This window comes from Desmodus rotundus, chromosome 11 (genome assembly GCF_022682495.2).
Source record: "Desmodus rotundus isolate HL8 chromosome 11, HLdesRot8A.1, whole genome shotgun sequence".
Taxonomy (NCBI): Eukaryota; Metazoa; Chordata; class Mammalia; order Chiroptera; family Phyllostomidae; genus Desmodus; species Desmodus rotundus.
Window position 1 is genome coordinate 12,425,289 of NC_071397.1, and position 21,192 is coordinate 12,446,480.

The following is a 21,192-nucleotide window of genomic DNA, read 5'->3' on the forward strand; positions in this document are numbered from 1 at the left end:
TAAGCAGCACTGCCGGGGGAGGTTGTTGTGCCCCTGCTTTGGCAGATGTGAAAACCCGTGTCTGCCGAACGTATACCCTGGAGTGAGCGGCTCCCACAGAGGTAAGTGTTTGCGTAGCCTTGGTGCAGATTCCCAGTCGTCCAAGGTGGTGGCACCAGCCCATACTGGGCCTCGCTCCATGTTGTCACCAACACTTCACATGTCCCCATACGCAATCCCAGCCATTCTGATGGGTGTGTGGTGTAGCCCTTCGAGATTTTGATTTGCCTTTCTCTGATGAGAAATGACGCTGAACACTTTATAATGTGTAAGGGTCACATGGGTATTTCAGGTATGAGTGTGTATGCATAAATTGCCAACATATGTAAAGTGTGTATTAAGTATTTTGACCATAAAAAAAATGAATTACCTGCCTTTTCCTTATTGACTTGTAGGAGGGTTTTTGCTTGTTTGTTGTACATTTTGGGTATGAGTTATTTAACACCTATACGTAGTGCAAATATCTAAATATCTTTTTGCAGTCTGTGGCTTTCCTTTCTTACAAAAGCGTCATCTGATGAGCGGATGCTCTTAATTTTAATGAAATGCAGTGTACCCATCTTTTTTTATTTTTTATGATAGTGTTTTGTCTTCTATGTGGCATTTTGCCCACCCTGAGTCTCCAGGGTGCTAGTACACTTGAGATGGCTTTTCGGACGAAGAAGGTGCAAAGCTGACGATAAATGGGCCGTCCCACCTCCCTGACCAGAGCCCAACCCGTCCGCCCAGCCTTGTCCCAAGTCCTCCTCCTTCAGGAGGTGGTGGCCGACCAGCTTCTCCCTCCATGCACACCCGGGAAAGCTCCGGCAAGCGCGCGATCCCCGCCGTGACCACCCCCACGCGGCCGGCTGCAAGGAATCAACCACACGGACAGGGTCATTCACCAGGTATATTTGAAGTAGAAGCTCTGTGAGCTATACACGTGCACGAATGATTCAGTTGGTGGAAATCACCCCCTCCCCCCATATTTAAACTCTTCAAACGTAAAACAGTGCTAAAGAGGTTTGCATAATGTGCGTCATGGAAATGCTGAGGCAGTTCTGACTTGCACAGTGCTAGGAACATCCTCCGAACCGCTTCCCGCCTCCAGCGAAAAGTCCCTCCTCTCCCTCCCAAAGCCCCATCTAGTGACAGAATTGCTTCGTCGGAGGCCCACTCACATGGACACTTTGCAGTCAAGTTCACCAAAGCTAACCGTTTAGGCCACACGCTCCACTGAGCTTTTATTTTATGGCTACACAGACCGGTTTCAACTTTTACTAAATGTGGTTGGAAGTGCCTGATGTACCTGTTTTTAAACATTGTTAATCCATTTCCAGATATTTTCTCTCACCCAGATTTTCTTTAACACCTGCGTTCTGAACATTCCGAGTAGTTCACAAAGTCAACCGGCAGGTGATTGGGAAGACTCAGCACAAAACGACCCACTGGGCCCTTCTCTGCCCATCTCACTAGCGGAGGGCGGCATGTCTTCCACTAGAGGGCGACAGCTCCCCACTACTACGTCCAATCTCTCCTTCCTCACCGAAACATGAAAACCTCCACAGCAAAGGAAAGTCAGAAGCATTTGCTTATTGTACACTGCTCAGATCTTATTTTCAAGAGGAGCCTTCATTTTTCTTATGAAAACTCGGGACTTGACCAGCAATGCTGTCCTCAGTTTCACCTATACTGTGTCCAGTACTATATTGCTATATTCACAGTAGAACGGACTTGAATTTCTGAGTGATCAGTCTATGTTTTAAGTTTCTGATAAAACTAACATACACCTTAGTCAAAAACCACAACAATCCTGCCATAGGTCGGCTGTGTTACTGTTCTCGCGTGTTTTTTTCTGAGGCTTGGGTAATGAAAGTATTTCCCCACTCGTCGTAATTGGCATTAGCATCTAAAGTAATTCATTGAAGTACAGGAGTAGACGAGGCCTGGCACATGTAGCAGAAGGTAATGGTTCTATAGGTGTATGTTCTGTAATGCACTTTGGGCTAGAGAAATAGAAAAGTCACACGTGACGAAAACAAATAGGTTTCTGGGCAATATGGGCATTGCATGAGTAGTGTTACCTACCATCCTTCACCTTTTAATACGCTCGGCAGCTGCTGCATTCTGCAGATTTGGCTTCAGCCGAAGTGTCTACAACTGACATCAGCATCTTTATTTTAACACAAGGCGTCTTGATAGCAAAGATGTTGGCTAATCATTTATATACTGGCATGAGAAGTTTTTTGCCCGTTCAAAATTCAGCATTATCCATAATAGACTGTAATATTATCTGATTATCTGTATTAGTATATGAATGCATTCATCAGCAATGCACAGATTATGCTTGTAAGCAGCAAATGGCTGAGCAATCACTAAATAAAAAACATCCAGATTTTAAAAGCACAGCTGACACATTTGTACAAATATACAAAGAGAAAAAAACAATCGTTCAGACACCATGAAACTTTTGTAATAAATAGGTTTGTCTGAAATCAGTCTCTATCACCCTGGACAAGCCTCCCCATCGAGGCTGGGAAAGTTCTGTGTGGAAGTGGTGTTCAAAATCTACTGAGGAGTATCTTTGGGGCCAAGCTCAATTTTGCCTCCAGGAATTCTGATAGAGCTATGAAGTATTGACTCAGAATAGTGACTATACTCAGACTTGTTGAGCTGGACGATGCTGATAATTTTCCTAATCTACATAGGACATGGCTGGATGCTTACAGTCTGTGAGTTAATAGTACATCCTCAAATCATGAAAATAAATGCTGGTGATCATGCATGTCCTGGGAATGTCGGGATGCAGAGGACTGAGTGAGACCAGATAGGGATATCTCATGCAGTCAAAGTCAAGTTTAATTATGGTCCTACTTAAGTGGCCAGGAATAAACAACACACACACACACCAGGACTGGGACCGTCACAGCTCACAAACAACACAGGTGCTATTTGTCACTGATGTCTCTGGCTTGGATCACCACGAGAGAATGAAGATACAGGCTGTGCTGATTGTTTAATAAGAAAATACTACTTTTTCCCCCTAGAACCTTCTACCTAAATAATGGATTACACTTGATGGGTATGATATGATCAGGAAACATATCACCTTTCCTAGCCCTTTTGTCTGAGAGGCTTGATTACAAGGGAGGAATCTCAAACAACCGAACACCCAGTGATTTAAAGGCAATTTTTTTTTCAACAAACAACGGGAGGGGAAAAGCGTGATAAAGAGGAGACAGATATTATCGTCGAGGCGGAGTGGTGAGCTCAGTTGGACACGGAGGGTGAGGGCGGCAGGCCGGGACGCCGGGTCTGGATGATTTTTGGCTTTGGGGAAGTCTTTGGATCCTCTTCCTCCTCGATGTCACTGTCACACACGTGCACGACCACACTGGGGGTGGACTCAGTCCCCGCGTGGAGCTCATACTTCTCTCCTGAAAAGCGAGAAAAGTGGGCGTGAGAAACAGGTTCTTTGGGGAGGTTTTCTTAGGAAGTGAGAAGAATTCACAGTCCCAGGAGACCTGGCATCTTACCCAGGGGCACTGGGGAGTGGAATGTGATCCCCTGTCATTGTGTCCCAGCCCTGTCACCTATCAACTGTACAACACTGAAGAGGCCCCTGGACCTCTCTTAGCCTCAGGTCCTCAACTGAAACGCCAAAATGGCAATGCCTCCACTCCGTAGGATTGGGGTGAGGCCTGAAAGGGTCTGTCGGAGAGTTACCGGTTTCTCTTTGACTTCCCAGCATTGCTGCTAATGTCGGAGTCACCTTGAGCCAATCACTTCACGTCTTCACCTTTTGGATGAGGTGGTCTCTAAGTTCGCAGGCTGGGCATGCCTTACAGCAAGAGCTGCCCCAGGATGGAGCAGGCAGTGAGGCTCATTTAGGGTTTGTCGAAGTTATTGGGGGAACTGAGTCAGGTGACTATCAAGTCCTTTTCAGTCCTAAAAGTGTACCATTTTAACTTGCTTATCTTACAATCAAATTGCTGTCAGCCAGTTGGATTCTTTCTGTCTTTTGTCACTTCAGGAGGACTGACTGAGCGTCTCCCAGTTCTGGCCCATGGCTAGTCATAAAGGCTACAAAGCAGAGCAAAACCAGCTGTGCCTTTCACAAGAGCACAGCCCAGTGGTGGCATGTGGAAACAGGAAGTGTCACAAGTTTCCACGTAAGTGCTGGGTGGCGATATACGTCAGGGACTGTGGTACCAAACTGTAAGGAGCAGGTGACTCTAAAAGGCTGCCCAGTGGAGGTGACAGTTGACCCGGGTCTGAAAGACAAGGAGACCTCCGGGTGGTGGAGCAGGAAGAGGGGCATTCTCATGCTGCATGCTTGCAACTGCTCCTCTCAATCTTCTCCTGCCATCCCATCCTGTACTTCCTGTCCTTCATGAATCAAAAGAAATATCTGTAAGCGATGTCTCCCAGGCGCACTCCCGTTCAGTGGGTCCCCAGCTCTCACAAAGATCAAGTCCTAGTTTTATAGACTAGGACAGAAGACTGTATAACATCCTCACTCTTTTCCAACATTACCCCCATCGATTCCCTATTGGCTTTGGTCAGACTGGCTTACCTGCCGGCCCCTACTCGTGACAACCACGTGTTATACCCACCAACCCTACAACTTCTACTGGGCATAGCCACACCTCTCTCTGAGAGTCCCTGAATCCTGCCTCCCCTCCAGGATCACAGCCAGGCACCACCCAGGCCAGGACCCTTGCCTGTCATCCTCAGTCTGCAGTGGGAAGTGCCCCTTCTGGGCCACTAGGCAAGGATTGCCAGTTCCGGGTCGAGGGTCCAATTTATGTGCTACTGTGCACAGCTGGGTGGAAACAGCAGCCTCTAGCAGAGTACAGTGTTAAATTCTGGGTGCTGACACCGGCGAATGAGGAACACTGACCGTGCAGTAAGTGCTAAGGCTCTTCTAAGTCCCGCTGCGAAGGATTTAAACATTCAGAGTCAGCTACTGTTACAGGCTGAATTGTGTGTGCCCCCTGCTCCCCTCAAAAAAGATGTTGAAATCCTAATTCCTAGGACCTATTGATGTGACCTATTTGGAATTAGGATCTTTGCAGATGATTAAGTCAAAACGAGGCCATTAGGGTGGGCCCTATTTTAAACGGCCGGTGTCCTTATAAACACGGGGGAAACAGGACGCAGGCACGCACGCGGGGAGAGCGCCTTGCGCTGCCACAGGCCGGGACCGCCAGAAGCCAGAGGAGAGGCTGGAGTCGGTCCTTCCCTAGCACGTTCAGGAGGGAGCATGGCCCCATCAACAGCTTGACATCGGGCTTCTAACCTCCAGAGGTGGGGTCCCTCAGTTTTGGTTGTTTAAGCCTTCCTGTTAGTGGTACTTTGTTATGGCAGCCCTAGCAAAGCAATGTAGCCCCACGCTGTTAAGAGCGCCCTCTTTCCGTGAAGAGTCCCCCTGGACATCCTGGCGCGCGGAGCAAGGCGTTCCTGGGCGAGGGCAACACAAACTTCACAAACGCGGAGACTGACGCCTGCAGCAGCATCCCCCTGCACACTGGCAGTAGCAAAGACAGGCAGAACTAACTGGAGCCACAGACGCACGGCTCACACAGACAATTTATTATTTGACGTCCAGATCTGGTGAAAGTGTAGGTGGAGAGAGTTGTGTCAACAAGTATGAAATCTCTGACGTGGATTCAGGGAGGACAGCGGCACACACGGGCGCACGGAGCTCCCCCGGGAAGGAGATACGCGGCCGGGTCGGTCCCGCTTGGCCCCCCCCCCGGAGAACAGGAGTTGACGGCACTGCCGGCCACTCTGAAGCTGTTATAGTACATATCCTTGCAGCTGTGGCGCACATACACATGCTACCTGCAGCTCGTTCACATGTGTTTGTTCTGTTCTCCTTACAGTGTTTTGTCACTTTTGTCAAAATCCCAAGGGAGAAGAACCATTGCAGATACTGCTAAGGGGAGGAGCCCACATGAACCGGCTCTTTCGCAGAGGCACGCAGAAGGCCCTGGGCCAGGGGTGGGCAGGCCGGCTGGCGGCGCCTCTGAGCGGGGCTTCTCCTACCCGACAGCTTACAGTTCAAAACAGAGTTTTCCAGTATGCGGATGGACCCTGCCAATCCCGACTTAGTGAGCTCTGCATGGGGGCCCCACACCCCCAGGTGCTCCACGGTCAGGGGACTTTGTGCGGCAGGCAGGAGGCTGTGGTCCCGGAGGGCCCTGGTGTGCCGCAATGCACCCCTCTGGTCCGCCACGAAGCATCACGATTTTCCATTGGAAAATGATAACGGGGCAGGCAGAGGGCAGTGCAAGGAGGGGCGCTGAGGATGCATAAAGGAAAAGAAGCAGGGAGCCCAGGTCAGCCCCGCAGCCACCCCAGCCATCAGAGCTAATTCAGCTTTGACACCCTCACTTTTTTCTGGGAGAAGAGGACGTCTTAGAAAGTTCCACAGCAAACGGTGACTGAGTTCACTGAATCCAAGGTTTCTCTTTCCTTGGGGAACACTTCCCAGTTCTGAATGAGAGACTCTCTCACACAAGATGTGGAGGAAGAAGTGATGTCCGAGTGATCAAATGAGGTGGCTCTTGTGTCTGTGGGAAGAACTGCTTCAAAGTTCACACGTTGGGAGAAGTGCTTTTTGAAGAAACACAGGTGGCCGCCAAAGTGTCCTTCACGGCTCTGCTGGTTGTGACGCAGGGAAGAAGGAGCAGCCGTCTCTTGTCCTCGGAGGCGGGGATGACAGAAGAGAGTCAGTCGGAGCAGAGCGGGTGTGGACATGGTGGGACCTGGGCATGAGGAGGTGACACAGGGACCCTGGCCAGGGGGCTGACCAGACATCCTGCCCCTTTCCTCATCTGTTGGTAAGAAGTTGGCTTTTTTAAAAAGTAGTAGTAAAATATACAATAAGAATCTAGCCTTTTGATCCAACCATTGGCTTGCCCTGGCTTGGGTAAAGAACATTCCCTTACAGATCCCCTAGTTGCGGTGTGTTTACTCTTCAAAAGTGGGTGCCTTCCTCTCGGTCTGGGGGCGCTGGGGCCCACTCAGAGCGGGAGAGGGGCAAGCACACCATGCAGGGCACCCTGTGGGGGGACACCCCGTGCAGGACAACTTCCACACCAAGGGCCCAACGTCAGATCCGCCTGGTAGTAGAGAGATTTTATTGCCGTGACTCCATTAATTCTGGCATTTCACTGTTCTATTTTTGGAAATGTTCTTACTATCGAAATCCAGCAAAGCTAAACAGCTGTTGAGAGCCCAGGGAGTAAGAAATAGCTTTGGTCTGGCTGGATTGAATTTCTCTTTTATTTTTTGGGTCTCTCTTTCCCCTTGGGCTTCAGCGTAGTCCTCCTGTACCATGAGGGCTGATGCCAATACTCCCACCCTGCATTGGGGCCGACTGGGCTCAGTGGGGGACAAAGAGCCCATGGTGCCTCATGTTCACAGGGCGGGCAGGTCACGCCCCTGTACGGTGGGCAGGGCCACGCAGAGCAGCATGTCTCGTGAAGAAAAAAGCAGAGTTTCACCCAGCACACTCACTCCTTCAGTCTGTATTCGAACTGTCCTTTCTCCCCTGCGAGCAGGAAGCAGGCCAGGATCAAAAGCCCCCCAGAAATCGCACTGATCAGGGTTTTCTAGCCACCCCCATGAAACAAATTCCCAGACACACAAATGCAAAGTCCTCTAGCATGCGGTCAAAGTTAAATTCTCATTCAGGCCTTTGGAATTGATATAGGCTTGGCCACGGCTCAAAATAGATGCCAAAGTTCTGTCTCCTCTTTTCCTGAGTGGATGGAGACAGGTTGCGGATGAAGTCTCTGTTCCGGCACACCTGGAGGACGCGGAGGTGCCCATGGGCTGCTTCCTGTCCTCGGGAGGGAGGAGGTTGAGTCCCCGTGCTGAGGAGGCGGCTGGGGGACACTGTGACATGTTCGGGCACACTCACAGAGAAATGTGTTGGTAATCGTTGGTCCCAGTGGCCCAGGAAGTTCTCCATCACATTATCTCTGACGTATGGTCCATGAGTTGGCCCTTCTTGAATTCTTTCTACAATAACCAGTGTGATTATGTGTGGTTTGCAAAAATCAGCATAATGCAGACATGTTAAGAGTGAGCTGATAATACACATAATACTACATGTATGTGTAACTGAGCAGAGTGGAGACTGTTCATATTCCTCATAAGAAAAGTTTTGTGATGGAGGGCAAGAGAAGCCTTCCTAAAAGCTCAGCGCCTCCCAGAACAAGTCCTTATATGACTTTTCCCAGGAATAGATGTAACCCCTAACCTGGAGGCTTTCAAAATACAGCAAAGTTCAGCAGGCATAAGACGGAGGTTTGCTTCATTCCCCAGCATTACTGCTGTTCTTCTTGGAAGATTCTTTCTCTGGAACAACATGAGCCCCCGATTCCTGTCCCTCTGAGAAGCTACGTACATACTCAGGCCCGATCGCACACTTGACGCCCTGACATCTCCACTTACGTCTCCTACTCTTTTCTGAACTCACGCATCTAAAGTAGAACGATGTCTTCTCCCTGCCAATCTGTGCTCACGTCCCAGCTATCCCACCTCTCTCAGAGCCTTCTAGATGCAATTTGTTAGAGTCAGTCATCCTTGAACCCGCTCTTTCTTTCACCCACTGTAATTAAGTAGAGAGCATCGCTGAATATCTCTTTACAGGAGTTCTCGTGAGCGCCCTCCACACACCATGTCCACCCTCACCTCCTCCCACCCAGAGGAGTCTTGGCTGGTTTCCTCACCACAGGAGGTAACGTCCCTGCCAGAATAAACTTCCTCAGAACATTTGGAAGCTTCACCTTTTCACTTGCTAGTGATGTGAGTCTCAGTGTTCTACATTTCCACGCCTCAGTTTCCTCACCAGTTAAATGGGGAATGACCACATCCCTGGGATACTACAAAATAAAGAACTAGGTGTCAAATACTTTATACAGCCCCCCCTGAAATGCATGATACAATTATTTAACGTGACACTGTGGTCAGTGCTGCCCTCCAAAATAATTTCTGGTTTTCAACATGATGAACTAGTCTAGTTATACTACACAATAGTTAAAGAAAGAAGCCGCTGACTAATTGCAAAGCGCTTTGACTCAGCGGAGTCCCTGTTGGAAACAGAAGTAAGGGGTGGACGGTGACCTCCTGGGTCCCAAGTAACAGTGGGTGTCATCGATTCTGATCCTCAAAATGGAATGATCCTTTCCCCCTTGACCCCTATCCCCTTCTCTCCTCATTGGTGAGTTCCTCTCCTTTTCCTTCTTTCTTCCTACCCATTTCCAAGTCGCCTTTTTAATGAGATCTCTGATTTTCTTTTTCTGAGATAGTGTGAACCACTCATTTATAATGCTTGATTGGATCACCTTTTCTATTACTGATTCTTTTATCTGGTGGTGTTTCAAACCATGGGAGCCTGGACTTGAGCTTCTTTTGTGACTGCTGCAATTTACGGTGTATGTAAGTGCTCTCAATACACACATTACTGATGTAGGAAGGCCTCAGGCTCGACTGTTACGACCTACTTACGTAACGTCTAGTACATGCGCACAGTGAATTTCTCTCCTAAGTTAAATGTGTAAGTTTTAGCTTTTCAGCCGAGCTGAAAACTTTCAAGGGGCAGCATTTCCCTCATTTTCAGCGGGCCATCAGTGCGAGGCCAGAGAGACTTGCCGTCTGCCTTAAACGCAACAACTACTCACGGAGCCCTTGCCAAATGCCAGACCCAGCTCTTAAGTGCTTCGCGTAAAGTAGATATTTAATTACGATGGCAGTTCTGTCACGTGGGGTTTATAATGTCTTATTCATACAGGAGGAAAGTGAGATCACCCAGGTAGGCAATGGCAGAGCCGGGATTCAGTCAAATTCAGTCAAACCCCGACCGACTTCAGAGGACATGCAGCTCATCACCACTCCCGTCATTCCCGCTGTTTTCCTGTTGTGCGAGAGACTCTGCTGAAAGGGAGCCTCGCTTTATCTCTTACTTTTAATACGTTTTTTCATGGCAACTCGTGTTTTCAGTGAATACTTGTTCTCTAGCTAAAGAAACAGTATTTAATCCTTTTGCATCCTGCCTCTTTGTCTGGCCAATCGCCAGTTCTTCTAGGCATGATCTTCAAGCAATGAATCTTCTCAAAAGAGAGCATTTAATAAATTATAAAAAGGAAAGGACTATAAATTAGAGACTGAGTTAATCTGTATCTCTTATCGTGACTTCGGACTCTGAAAAAAGACCCTCTATGTTCCCTTCTTGCTTTAAGGGTATTTATTATCTTTCATATTAAAGGTGAATTCTCAACAGGAAAGTCATGGGTTGTAGCAGCTTATTCCTGTTTTGTGAAGACAGTCATACTACTTCCTGCCCACAGTGCTCTTCAGTAACTTTGCCACTCCTCGTGAAGGACTGTCCCCGCTGCGCTCTCTCCCCTCAGACCTGGCAGGCCTTTAAGACTGCCCTGGCTGAAACACTACAGTGGTAGTAACCAGTGTGACTCCCGAGGCAGGTCACAAAAATGCCACACACTTCCACATTATTCTGTCAGCGTGCTCACTCCTGGAACCTCGCCTCCATGTTGTAAGGGAGCCCAAGCAGCCCATGAAGGGCTCACAGGGAGAGGCACCAGGACCCCTGACCCACAGCCTTCCTGAGCTCGCAGCCAACAGCCACGTCCCACCTCCCAGCAACAATGCACAGAGCAGAGATGAGCTGTCCTCGTGAGCCCTGCCCACAGGGAAGGAAAGAGGGAGAGACAGAGAGAGAATGTGTGTGTGTGTGTGTGTGTGCGCGTGCTCCACACTGGCACCTCTAGCTCCTTACAAGACAGCCCTTGCCTCTGTCTCTGTCACATTTGAGAACCACCTAGTAAACACTGCTGAAGTGTAATTAGTGTGGCTCTCAAACACTCCCAGTGGCACCTGAAAATGTGATGGGATCTTTTTGTCATAGGGACTGCGTTGGGTGTGGGCACTGGCATTTTAGTAGGGGATGCTCGAGGATGCTAAATGTACTGCAATGTGTAGGACAGTCAGTTCCAAAATACCACGTCGAGAAACACTGAGGTAAGAGATTAAAATAGGCTCTTACATTTTAATAGGAGACGAGGACACGGTTTGCAAAGCAAGTTACAATACATAGGTAACACACACTGAGCATTTGCTGTGTCCAGGGCTGGACATACGGATGTATACGGATTATATCTTTTGATGCTCACAACAATCTGATGTTACTCTTGAGGACACGGAGGCACAGAGAGGTTAGGAAACTTTCTCAAGGTCACATAGCTACTCAAAAGTTGAGTCTGGATTCAAACTCACATCCTGAGTTCTACTCATTCATCCTAAAGCAAGAGAAATACCTCTCCTTTTGTTGGAGCGTCATTTACAGGGACAGAAAAAAGTAAAAAGAGGAGGCATGTCAGGGCAGATGGGTTTATTGGGAAATTAATATCACAACTTTGATATGAAGGTGGAGAAAGAACTTATTTCTAAGTAGAATTGGACAGAGTGATTTAGTATTAAATCTTGCAGGATTCCAGGGAGGAAAGTCCTTTGCAAATGTTTTCCTCTCTAATTCTTTTGGGTTTCCATGAGCCCATATTTAATTTTGGTAGGGCCTGGATGTGAGGGTGGGGTCATCACTCCATAGCAGCTCTGTCCCTTTTCCGCTGTGCACCTGCTGTTTCTGTCAAAGGACGCCCAGTAAGCCAGGGTGCCAAAGAGGATGAAGCGAAGCATAGACCACCCTAAATATTTCACTGGCAGTTCAGAGAACAGGCACATTTAAATAACACTCATCACCACCTGCATATCGTTCTTTCTGGCTGGTAGACACAGCTCTGCCTCCCTTAATTCACACAGCGGCAGAGGGAACACCTGTCTGAGGATGCCCTGCTCACCTGTGCTGCTCAGAGGACAGTGATTGCCACCGTGAAGGTGGTGGGGTCTCTGTGCCAGCCCCTGGGCCAAGTATGTGCTTCACACGAATTAATTATCCCATCTTCAAGATGACCTTGCAAATCATCAAATAATTACCATTACTAAAAAGACCCTGATGGGTGAAGTACATTGGTCAAGGTCACCACACACAAGTGGTGGAGCCAGGACTCCAACTGAGGTCTGCGGAGGTCAAAGCACGGTCACCACATTGGCTCTGATGTTTAGAAATAAGGTTGGGACGGCGCGGACTATCGACTTCCCTGCCTCGGCAGGTCTAGTATTTTCCTATAGTGAGAAAACACTATTGACGTGAATGAATGCAGTCTTTCTTCCTGTCCTATATCCTCAGTCCTTCCCCACATCAAAGTAGGAAAAAAGAAGGGGTCCTTGGAAAGATGAAGGTGTGGGAGAAAGAGAGAGTAGAAGTGGGGGAGAGAGGGAGAGAATACTTCTGTGGTTTTGTTGTAAGTGGTGCTCTATTTCAACTAAAGAAAATGTGCTTATCTTCTGGGGGGTTTCCTCTAAGACTGGATTAGGGTGGGCATTTGTCTTCATTCCCTCCTGAGCTCCTTAGGATTTAAAGTACTTTGTGGGACAACTGATTGACTGCAGACCTGAATTAGTGTTACAACAAAGAGGTGGAGCCCTAGAGTAACAGGGTGCAGCCAAGAGGGGGGCCCACATAGGGATTTGTAATGGGGTCCAGAAGTCAAGGTGTTCAGGAAATATTAGAAAATATATACATACAGGATGTCCTCACCCCCACAAGTCTGGGCTGGGGGATGGGACACAGGGAGCAGGGCCAGTCAGAGCTGTTTTGTACAGCAACAGCTGTGCAGCTAACCCCTGGCATGGTCATTTAACATATCTATAACCTTTAACTGGTTTCATAGGTATGTTAAATAGCTGTGGCCATGCTTTGAGCCAGGGGGATGGAAGTGACTTCCACCCAAGATGTAACTGGGAGGCAACTTCCCCTGGTCACAGGGCCTGTGTGAGAGCTTGGAGAAGATTGGCTCCATGCCATGGGGCCACACCTGCCCAGACTTACTATGGCAGCCCAGTAAAGCTGGAAGAATACAGGAATGCTGGCAGGTGTAACTGATTGTAGGAGGAGTGAGAAATGGGGCTGCAGAGGAAGACTGGTGCTGGGATTTAAACGCAGGCGTGGCAGCCATGCGAACAGAGGACCACACAGTTTTGGCAGAGTAGGAGAGGACCCTGCAGCTTGGGTGAGAGTCAGGACCACACGGCTTTGGGTTGCTCCCTTTTGCCACATGGCTTAGGAAGCAGGATAGACTTTGCCTGGAAGACAAGGGGAGAAAGGACTCTTGCTGGTGGGCCGTGAGAAGGTGCCACATGGCTCTGGATTAACTGGAGATCGTGGCAGCAACACAGCTGATAGTGCTGGGAGCCTGAACCATGGACTTCTACTTCTTTTCCTGAAATACGGGACCCTGGACTGGGCAGAGGGGAGAAGGAAGAACTGTGTGCATTTGTGGGCATTCTAAAGAACTTTAGTATTTTAATGAAGACATTAAGTCATTACTCTAAGTCTGTATAACTTTTAAATAAATAATTCCTTTCCCTTTTCACTAGTCTCTGGCATTGAGAGACATCTTTCCTCTGGTGGTGGGCAAAGCGAACCTAGTGGCGGGGGGGACCCCTGGAGGTAAAGGGGGGGTCCTTTTGGTAATAATATATCATACACCCCCCCACCTTGGGTCTGTTCTGTAACACTAGAAGAAAGGTAAGGGTGAGAAAGGCTAAGGAAACCAGAGAGGGAGAAGGACTGGGAAGGTCAAGGTTGACCAGAAACAAGGGGCCCTCTGAAGCTTGTGAAGTGAGGCCTGTCCACATGGGGTGAGGGGAAAGTAGCCAACATAAGAGAAGAAAGAGCTGTCTGTCAGAGCTCTTTGTGTGCTTGGTCACAGGGTCACAAGGCCGCCCCGCCCCCAGGAACGGTCACTCTGTTCTACCTTTTCCAGTATCGGGGCCTGGCTGAGGGAATAGCTTTGGCCATGTCTTCTATTTTCCTACAATGTGCATGTTTTACCTGTGAACTTAAAAAAAAGGAAGCATTTTATATAGCTACTCAATAGCGACTGAAGATAATTGTGTACTACATGCTGAGATGAAAATCCACTTCACACCTTTTTCCAGGAAAAATTCACTGGAAGGACGTGGAAAACACGAGCGTGTGTTCCAGGATCTCAAGCCCACGCCCCGTGGGTGAGGAGAGACCCAACGAGACCACACTAACTGCAGCACTGGAGACTAGCTGCTTTATTTGCTTTTCATATTCGTGATCAGAAAATAGTAATTGTTGAACAAGAATGAAGGCTTTTATAATAGTTACCTGACATGCACCCAAAATACAGGCGTTCGTGTATATTTTCAAAATGAAATTTTCACTCCCCTTGAATCAATGAGCCTGGGATTTAAAAATTGTCTGGTAACTGACATGGATTCATGAAATATATTTTCCATTTGGAGAAAACAATACATATACCAAGCAGCAAACTGGCAAAATGGCTTTACTATGACATGTTTTGATGGGGAAGAATTTGGAATAACAATAAATATAGCAGAGGTACAAAACTTGAAACTCGAGCACCTTTTGAAGCCTTCCTCTGCAGTTAACTGAAACTGATTTCCCTAGCAAGAGCTAAAAATAGCAGGCAGAAAAAAGGGACTAGACAATGACTTTTCATATCGCTCCCTGCAGGCATTTTCCGTGACAATGAACATGACCTTCCAGAGCCATCCTAGAGAGCTGAACACAGACTGGCATTTCCCGGCCGCCTCTGATTTACCGCCCATTCAGTGCGGCCTACATCTCCATTTTGCCATTTTTGCTGATTGGTCGAGATAACTCTTTTGCTGGGCTGGGTTTTTATTTCTCCTATTTTGTTTTACATTGAAAAAGAACACAGCACTGTACTCTCTCTGGACTCAGGAACAATGGGTATTAGACAATAAAGTGACATAAACATTCTATTCTTTCTGCCCCTGGTCAAAGTCCGTCTTATTTTGTCTAGGTCATTGTTGAATGATGGCTTCTCCAAATTCACCAGAGGGACTAATACAAATGTAAAAGCTTTTGTTTTATAGAGGTGATGACTGTGCTTTAAGCAGAGAGGAGGAAGGCACGTTCTGCTCCACTTGCTCCCCTGGACACGAGAGGAAATGCCGAGCTGCCGCAGGGTGTGTTGTGGGGTACCAATGGGCAGAGAAATGAAATGTGCAGGAACCAAATGCATAAGTTGTTTTGTATTTTTTAAATTTCCCTTTGCAACGATCTTGAATATTTCAGGATAAATTAATTTTATTCTTCAAGAAGTCTCCCTGGCTTCTCAAATTTTTTACTCCCCGGGGCAAGGGGGGTGGCGTGAACAATCCGTTCTGCTTCTGGCCAGTGGAAGAGGAACATGTTTGAACTTACCAGCTGTGCAGCCTCGGGCAAATTACTTAACCACTCTGTGCTTCACATTCCCTGACTGAATAAATGAGGGAAATAACAATGCTTGTCTCAAAGAATTGCTTTGGGCATTAAATGTGATAATATAGTAACGTGTTTAGAACAGTGCCTGACACACAGTAAGCCCTACATGAAGTTTTAGTCATTGTTTCTATTTAATTTTTTTCCCTAATTTACCTGTGTATTTACTTTCTGGATCCAAAACAGAACGTACAATCATGGGGATATTTTCCAGAATATAAAGTTGTTCTCTCTGATAAACAGAACTGAGAGAAGCCTCAGTGTTAGGGGGCTCTGGTCTCACACTGTACATCCTGTTAAGGATTTTGAAGGCAATCCGCAGGTGTGGGTCGATCGAGGCTCCTCGGAAATCGCTCTGTCCTCCCCATGCTCGTTTCAAGAGCCTCTCTAGAAGTCCCAGGGCATTTTGGACGATGGCCACCAGTGTTCCTTTCTTAAAGAACAGGGGTGCTGTTTCGCCCTGCTTATCTAAGCTGAGTCTCGTGTCCTCATCCCCACCTTTGTCCTCCATGAAAGGGTCTTAATAAGGCGCATCATTGACAACTTTAGATGTTAGAGCTCCCACAAGCCAGCGGTTTGCTGAAGAGGTCCAGACCCCAGCCCCGAATCCCAGCCCCAGGATGCCCCTTCTTTAGACTTACTGTTGTTAGCGCCTTTGGATTTCTGCATCTCCTCTGCCAATTTAGTGCTATCAGTCACTCCTCCGAAGCAAGACCCCACTCCTTCCATTGTTTGAATGGCTGTTCTCTGCTTTCATTCTAACCTGTCTTTGTGCTCCTGGGACTGAGGTAGTCATCCCCTCCCATGGAACACATTATACTTTGGTACTGAAATGATTCTGCCAGAGGATTAAAAATGAATTTTGCTAAATCATTGTTTTTAAAATATTGAAATACTAGAAGTCCCCTCATTGGACAAAAACATTCATTTAGTGCTGCCTGGCTTGATTTGGCTAAAGCCATAAGAAAGCAAAAATTCGCCAGTGAAGAAATGATCTCTAGGTAGGGTAGTAGCTCCATCTATTCACTTATTCAATATTTGTTTTTAAATCCTCACCTGAGGATATGCTTACTGATTTTAGAGAGAGAGGAAGGGAGGGGAAGGGAGGAAAAGAGAGAGAGAGAGAGGGGGAGAGAGACATCGATATGAGAGAGAAATATCAATGGGAGAGAGAAACACCCACCGGTTTCCTTCTTCACGCACCTGACTGGAGACAGGACCTGCAAGCCTCTGGTGTTCGGGATGACACTCCAACTAACGGGGCCACCCGGCCAGGGCACTCAATATGTATGAGCATCTGCCATGTGCAAGGTGCCATCAGGCACCAGGAATACCAAAATGAGGAAAACATACAATCTCCCCTCAAAAAGCAGGGAAGATGGTAACTTAAATGATAAAGTACCATAAGGAGAAGTGAGTGTTGTGCAAAGTGCCACGAGGAGACTGAAGGCGTGACTCCGCACGTTGGCACCCCCTGCGGAGGGGACAGAGAGGCAGGTGGGGAGGAGGCTGCCTCGCCATTGCAGCTGAGACAGCTGCCAGAGGCCCAGGCCTCTAACTGAACTCTGATATTTTCAACTTGAACCCTGGATACAAATCATTCATCTTCGTGGGATGCAGAAGCTTCAAGGACACAGGAAAAGGACAAATGGATGACTAAATAAAGAGAAATAGCCTCAAATTGCTGTCAAGGAATGGAGAGAAAGCTAACCCAAGGAATTCATCCAAATTACAAGCTGTTCCATGGCACGCAATGTGAGTCATCCTTAAAAAGCAGGAAGCCCGTGAGATTCGCTCTTGCACATGTAGTGCACAGGCCTCGTTTGCACACTCACCAGACCCTGGGTTAGTTAGTGACTTCCTGGAAGTCACAGTGGTGTCACAGATAACTGTCAGTTCAGGGGCAGGATGAACGTTTTGCCCGTGTCTGAGCACAGGGGGCCTAAAGGCCACCGAATCTGGCCAAATGGGGAGTCAGAAGAGCTGGGTTTGACATTAGCCTCTGCCACCAACCAGTTGGTTCATTCGCCTTTCTACAGCTCAGTGTTCTGATCAGTAAAATGGGAGGGTTCCTGTCCCTGCTGATGGCACAGCAGGGCACTTCGGAAATGACGGTACAGGAACGGTGAGGCTCATAGGTGAGTAGCCCAATTAATGCATTTTTATCACTGTTGACAAGTTATGCACAACCCTAAAAAAACCCTGTTTTTTCTCTGCCTCCTTAAGACCATTTCATTCTTCCTCCTCCCTCCTCCACGCCAGGCTGGGGTGCATCCTTTCAGAGGCCAAATTCCCACTCCATCCGTCCCTTCTGCCCCCGTCAGCTCCAGGTCACCCTGGTCCCTGAAAGTGCTCTCCACACCCAGACTCAGCTCCATTAGCCGTGAGGGGTCTGAGACTTGCCCTTATCTTGCCTTTGCATCAAGCTTTGTGAACATGAACTACTTATGAATTTTCTTTCCCGTTCTGGATACAAAGTGATCTGAAGTCATTGAATTACCAGCTCCAAGTGAGCGGACAGGAGGCCCCTGGGCTCGGCTGCTCAGAAGTCTGACTCGGCCGGGCCGCCTTTCCAGACACTGCGGCAGGAGGAGTATGGCATCGGAAGCCCTGTCATTGCAGGTCACCTCTCCCGCCCCTGGGCCTCCCTCCTGCAAAGCAGAAGTCGGCCAGTGACTCCTAGTGCCTCTAGCTAAGACCTTAGGGATTCTATGAAGGGCTCCACTTGTTGACCTTCAGATCAACTGCACGAAGTGTTCAAATGTGTTCCCTGTCAGTATCTGTGCATGGGAATCAAACAGGCAGTGCCAAGGAGCTCGGCCCTGATTGGCCCGTTTGGGGGGCTGTGCTCGCCTGTTTGTGAAGCGTCCTGGTGGGAAATGGCTCCATCGGGCTTGACTTGAGCAGACTCAACTTTTACACTCGACATTTACGCATATCGCAGACACGGCTCTCTTGGGACGGGCAGTGCACACGCTCAGGATTCCTGTCTGTGAGTCGGACTTTCAAGGAAATCACATTTGACAAATATCTCCTTTATTATTACACTGCTTCTCTCATCCGCCCACCTTAGTTAGACACCTCCTGCTTCGCACAATGGCTCTTTGAGGGAAAACAGTGGCCGTTTTAAAGGCCCCAGAAGTTGAGTGACTCGATGGTGATTTCGAAGAAACCCCCAAAGAGCTTGCTCTTGAGAGCCCCATAATCCAACTTTTAGGGCACACGTGGGACAGCCAGGAATTCTCTTGCAGGGAGTGCTTATTAATTAAATTAGCCTCATACTAATTTGAGGCTCCCATAGGTTGGCCAGCTTTTCTTGCTTTGCCTGTCAGTTACCTGGTTTTAGCACTGAAAGTTCCCAGAAACCCCTCAGTACTGGGCGAAACAGGACAGTGGGCGGCTCTCATTCACCAGTTTCTCAAAATTCAGTGTATATAAGAGTCAATATGTGTGATGATGAAAACTGCAATTTTCTGGGGTGGGTGATTCTGGTCCCAGTGTTTTCCTGCCCACACTGAGGAATAGAACCTAGAAATTTAGCATCCCTGGCATTTGGCATTTGTCTACTGGTGGTTTTTGAACTCATCTGTACATCAGAATCACCTGGGAAGCCTTAAAAAAGAGTGCTAATGCCTGGACTTGATCCAAATCAATGAAATTAGAATCTGTTGGGGTGCAGTCATGGCATTGGGGCTACGTATTTAAAGCCCCCTCGCACCAGGAGAACTACTGGTAAATGGAGCAGATGCAATGTCTTCCCTTGGGATCCACAGTGCCTAAAACCTCAGCTCTGGAGTGCAGGGTGGCCACATCTGCTGAAATTGAGGACAGTGTCACTTCTAGGCATAAAACAGGTAAGAAAATTTGGGAAAAGTGGACAGGAGATATGCACGAGCATGTTAACAGTAGATTTAATTGTAATGGCAAGAAACTGGAAACAATCTAAATGTCCATCAACCAGAGAATGGATGCATAAGGAGTGAGGGTTTATTCACCCAATGGAATATTATACTGCAGTGAAAACGAGTGAATCCCAGATACACACCCCAACATTGGAACAAAGTGACCGTAGGATTTTTGTAAAGTATGAAGCTACTGTGACCAACTTCTTAGGGACTTGGAAGCTTCACTTTGGCAACCAGACTGTCTTGTAGCAGAGGGCTCCTGGGCACAACTGTGACAGCAATAAAACAGTCACCCAGCATAGGAGCCTCACATCAGCTGCTAGAGCTCATGTTGCTTGTTCTGAGGAAATAACTTTACTGTGGTTTAGAGAGAAATCCCATAAAAATTAAGTAGTTTTTCCCAATCTTAAACTGTCTCCACTGCAATCCAGGTGCCACATTTTAGAACTGGTTCCCGAGTTGCTTTCATATAGCTACAAAGTCTGATGCTGCGCTCTCATTCCTCATGCCTCTCATTGTCCACACACAGCAATGAATCCATTAGAAATGCAGATATGACCATGAGCCCAGGATTTCAAGGTTGTTAATCTCATTTGGCTTTTCTGGGCTGCTGACACATGTTCATTTTTGAAAGAGCCGTAGAACTTACCTGGTCCTAGTTTGGCCACGGCGTAGAGGAGGTCGTAGTTGAGGACTGGGGTGGCATCGCTGATGGGCTGCCAGCCAACGGGAGGAGATGCAGGGGGCGAGATGAGAAACTGTTTGGCCGGCTGTGGTGGGGCCAGATGCAGTTTGTCTCCGTCTGTCTCTGGAGTCTGAACCTTTTAGACAGAACAGAAATGAAGACACAGGATTCATCACGGCTCAGGTGCACCACATTGGTACACCAAGGTGCAGAGTCTCACTTTTAGCCTTAATAATTACTCCTTACCACCCACCATGTGCTCAATTATCATAAAACAGTGGCTCTCAACCTCTAGTGAGCATCAGAACTGCCTGGAAAGCTTACCAAAATACAGATCGCTGAGCCCCACACTGGAGTTCCTGACTCAGTAGATCTGGGGTGGGGCCCAGGAATCTGCATGGCTAACAAGTTCCCGGGTGAGACTGATGCTGCAGTTCCCAGGTCCACCCCAGACCCTCCCTCCCGCCCCTTCCTTCTTCCTTGAGGTGACATCCACATAATATGAAAGTAACCAGTTCGAAGTAATTCAGTGGCATTTGGTACATTTCCAATGTCTGCAACCACCATTTCTGTCTGTATCCAAAACATTTTTATCACCGCAAAGGAAAACCTATACCCAGTTACTACCATTTCGTCTCCCGGCAGAGTGTGGCGAGCACCAATATGGTTTCTACGTCTGTGGATTTATCTATGCTGACCATTTCATATAAATGGAATAATAGAACATGTAACCTTTTGTGTCTGGCTTCTTTCAGTTAGCATGTTTTCAAAGTTCTTCCATGTTGTAGCATGTGTCGCTATTTCATTCCTTTTTATGGTCAACTAATATTCCACTGAATGAATGGACCACAATTTGTTTACCTGTTCACTCACTGATGGACATTTGGGTTCTAACTTCTGTTTATTTTCAGTAACGCTGCTATGAACACATGTATGCATGTATTTGTTTTGACACCAATTTTCAATTTTCTTTGATAAATACCTACCAGTGGAATTGCTGGGTCAGTTGGTACCTCTATGCTTAACTTTTAAGGAAACGTTGGGGTTTTAACTGATGAGGAAACTGAGGTTTCTGCAAGTCACACACGTTATTAGCAGTGTGGGATTTGAACAAGGGTCCGAGTCCAAAGCCTAAGTTCTTTTTCTTTTGT

General features: G+C 47.6%; 1 protein-coding gene across 4 annotated transcripts in view; it reads right to left on the reverse strand.

The window, feature by feature from the left end:
• Positions 1-910: 910 nt before the first annotated feature.
• Positions 911-21,192, reverse strand: part of RCAN2 (regulator of calcineurin 2) — a 241,183-nt gene continuing 220,901 nt past the window's right edge. For all 4 annotated transcript variants that reach the window (XM_024557691.4, XM_053914234.2, XM_053914233.2 and 1 more), the window contains 2 exons: positions 20,006-20,177; positions 911-3,455 (listed from right to left, as the gene is read on the reverse strand). In XM_024557691.4, coding sequence (XP_024413459.1) covers positions 3,289-3,455; positions 20,006-20,177 — 339 coding nt within the window. In that variant the 3' untranslated portion in view covers positions 911-3,288. The remainder of the gene's footprint in view (positions 3,456-20,005; positions 20,178-21,192) is intronic.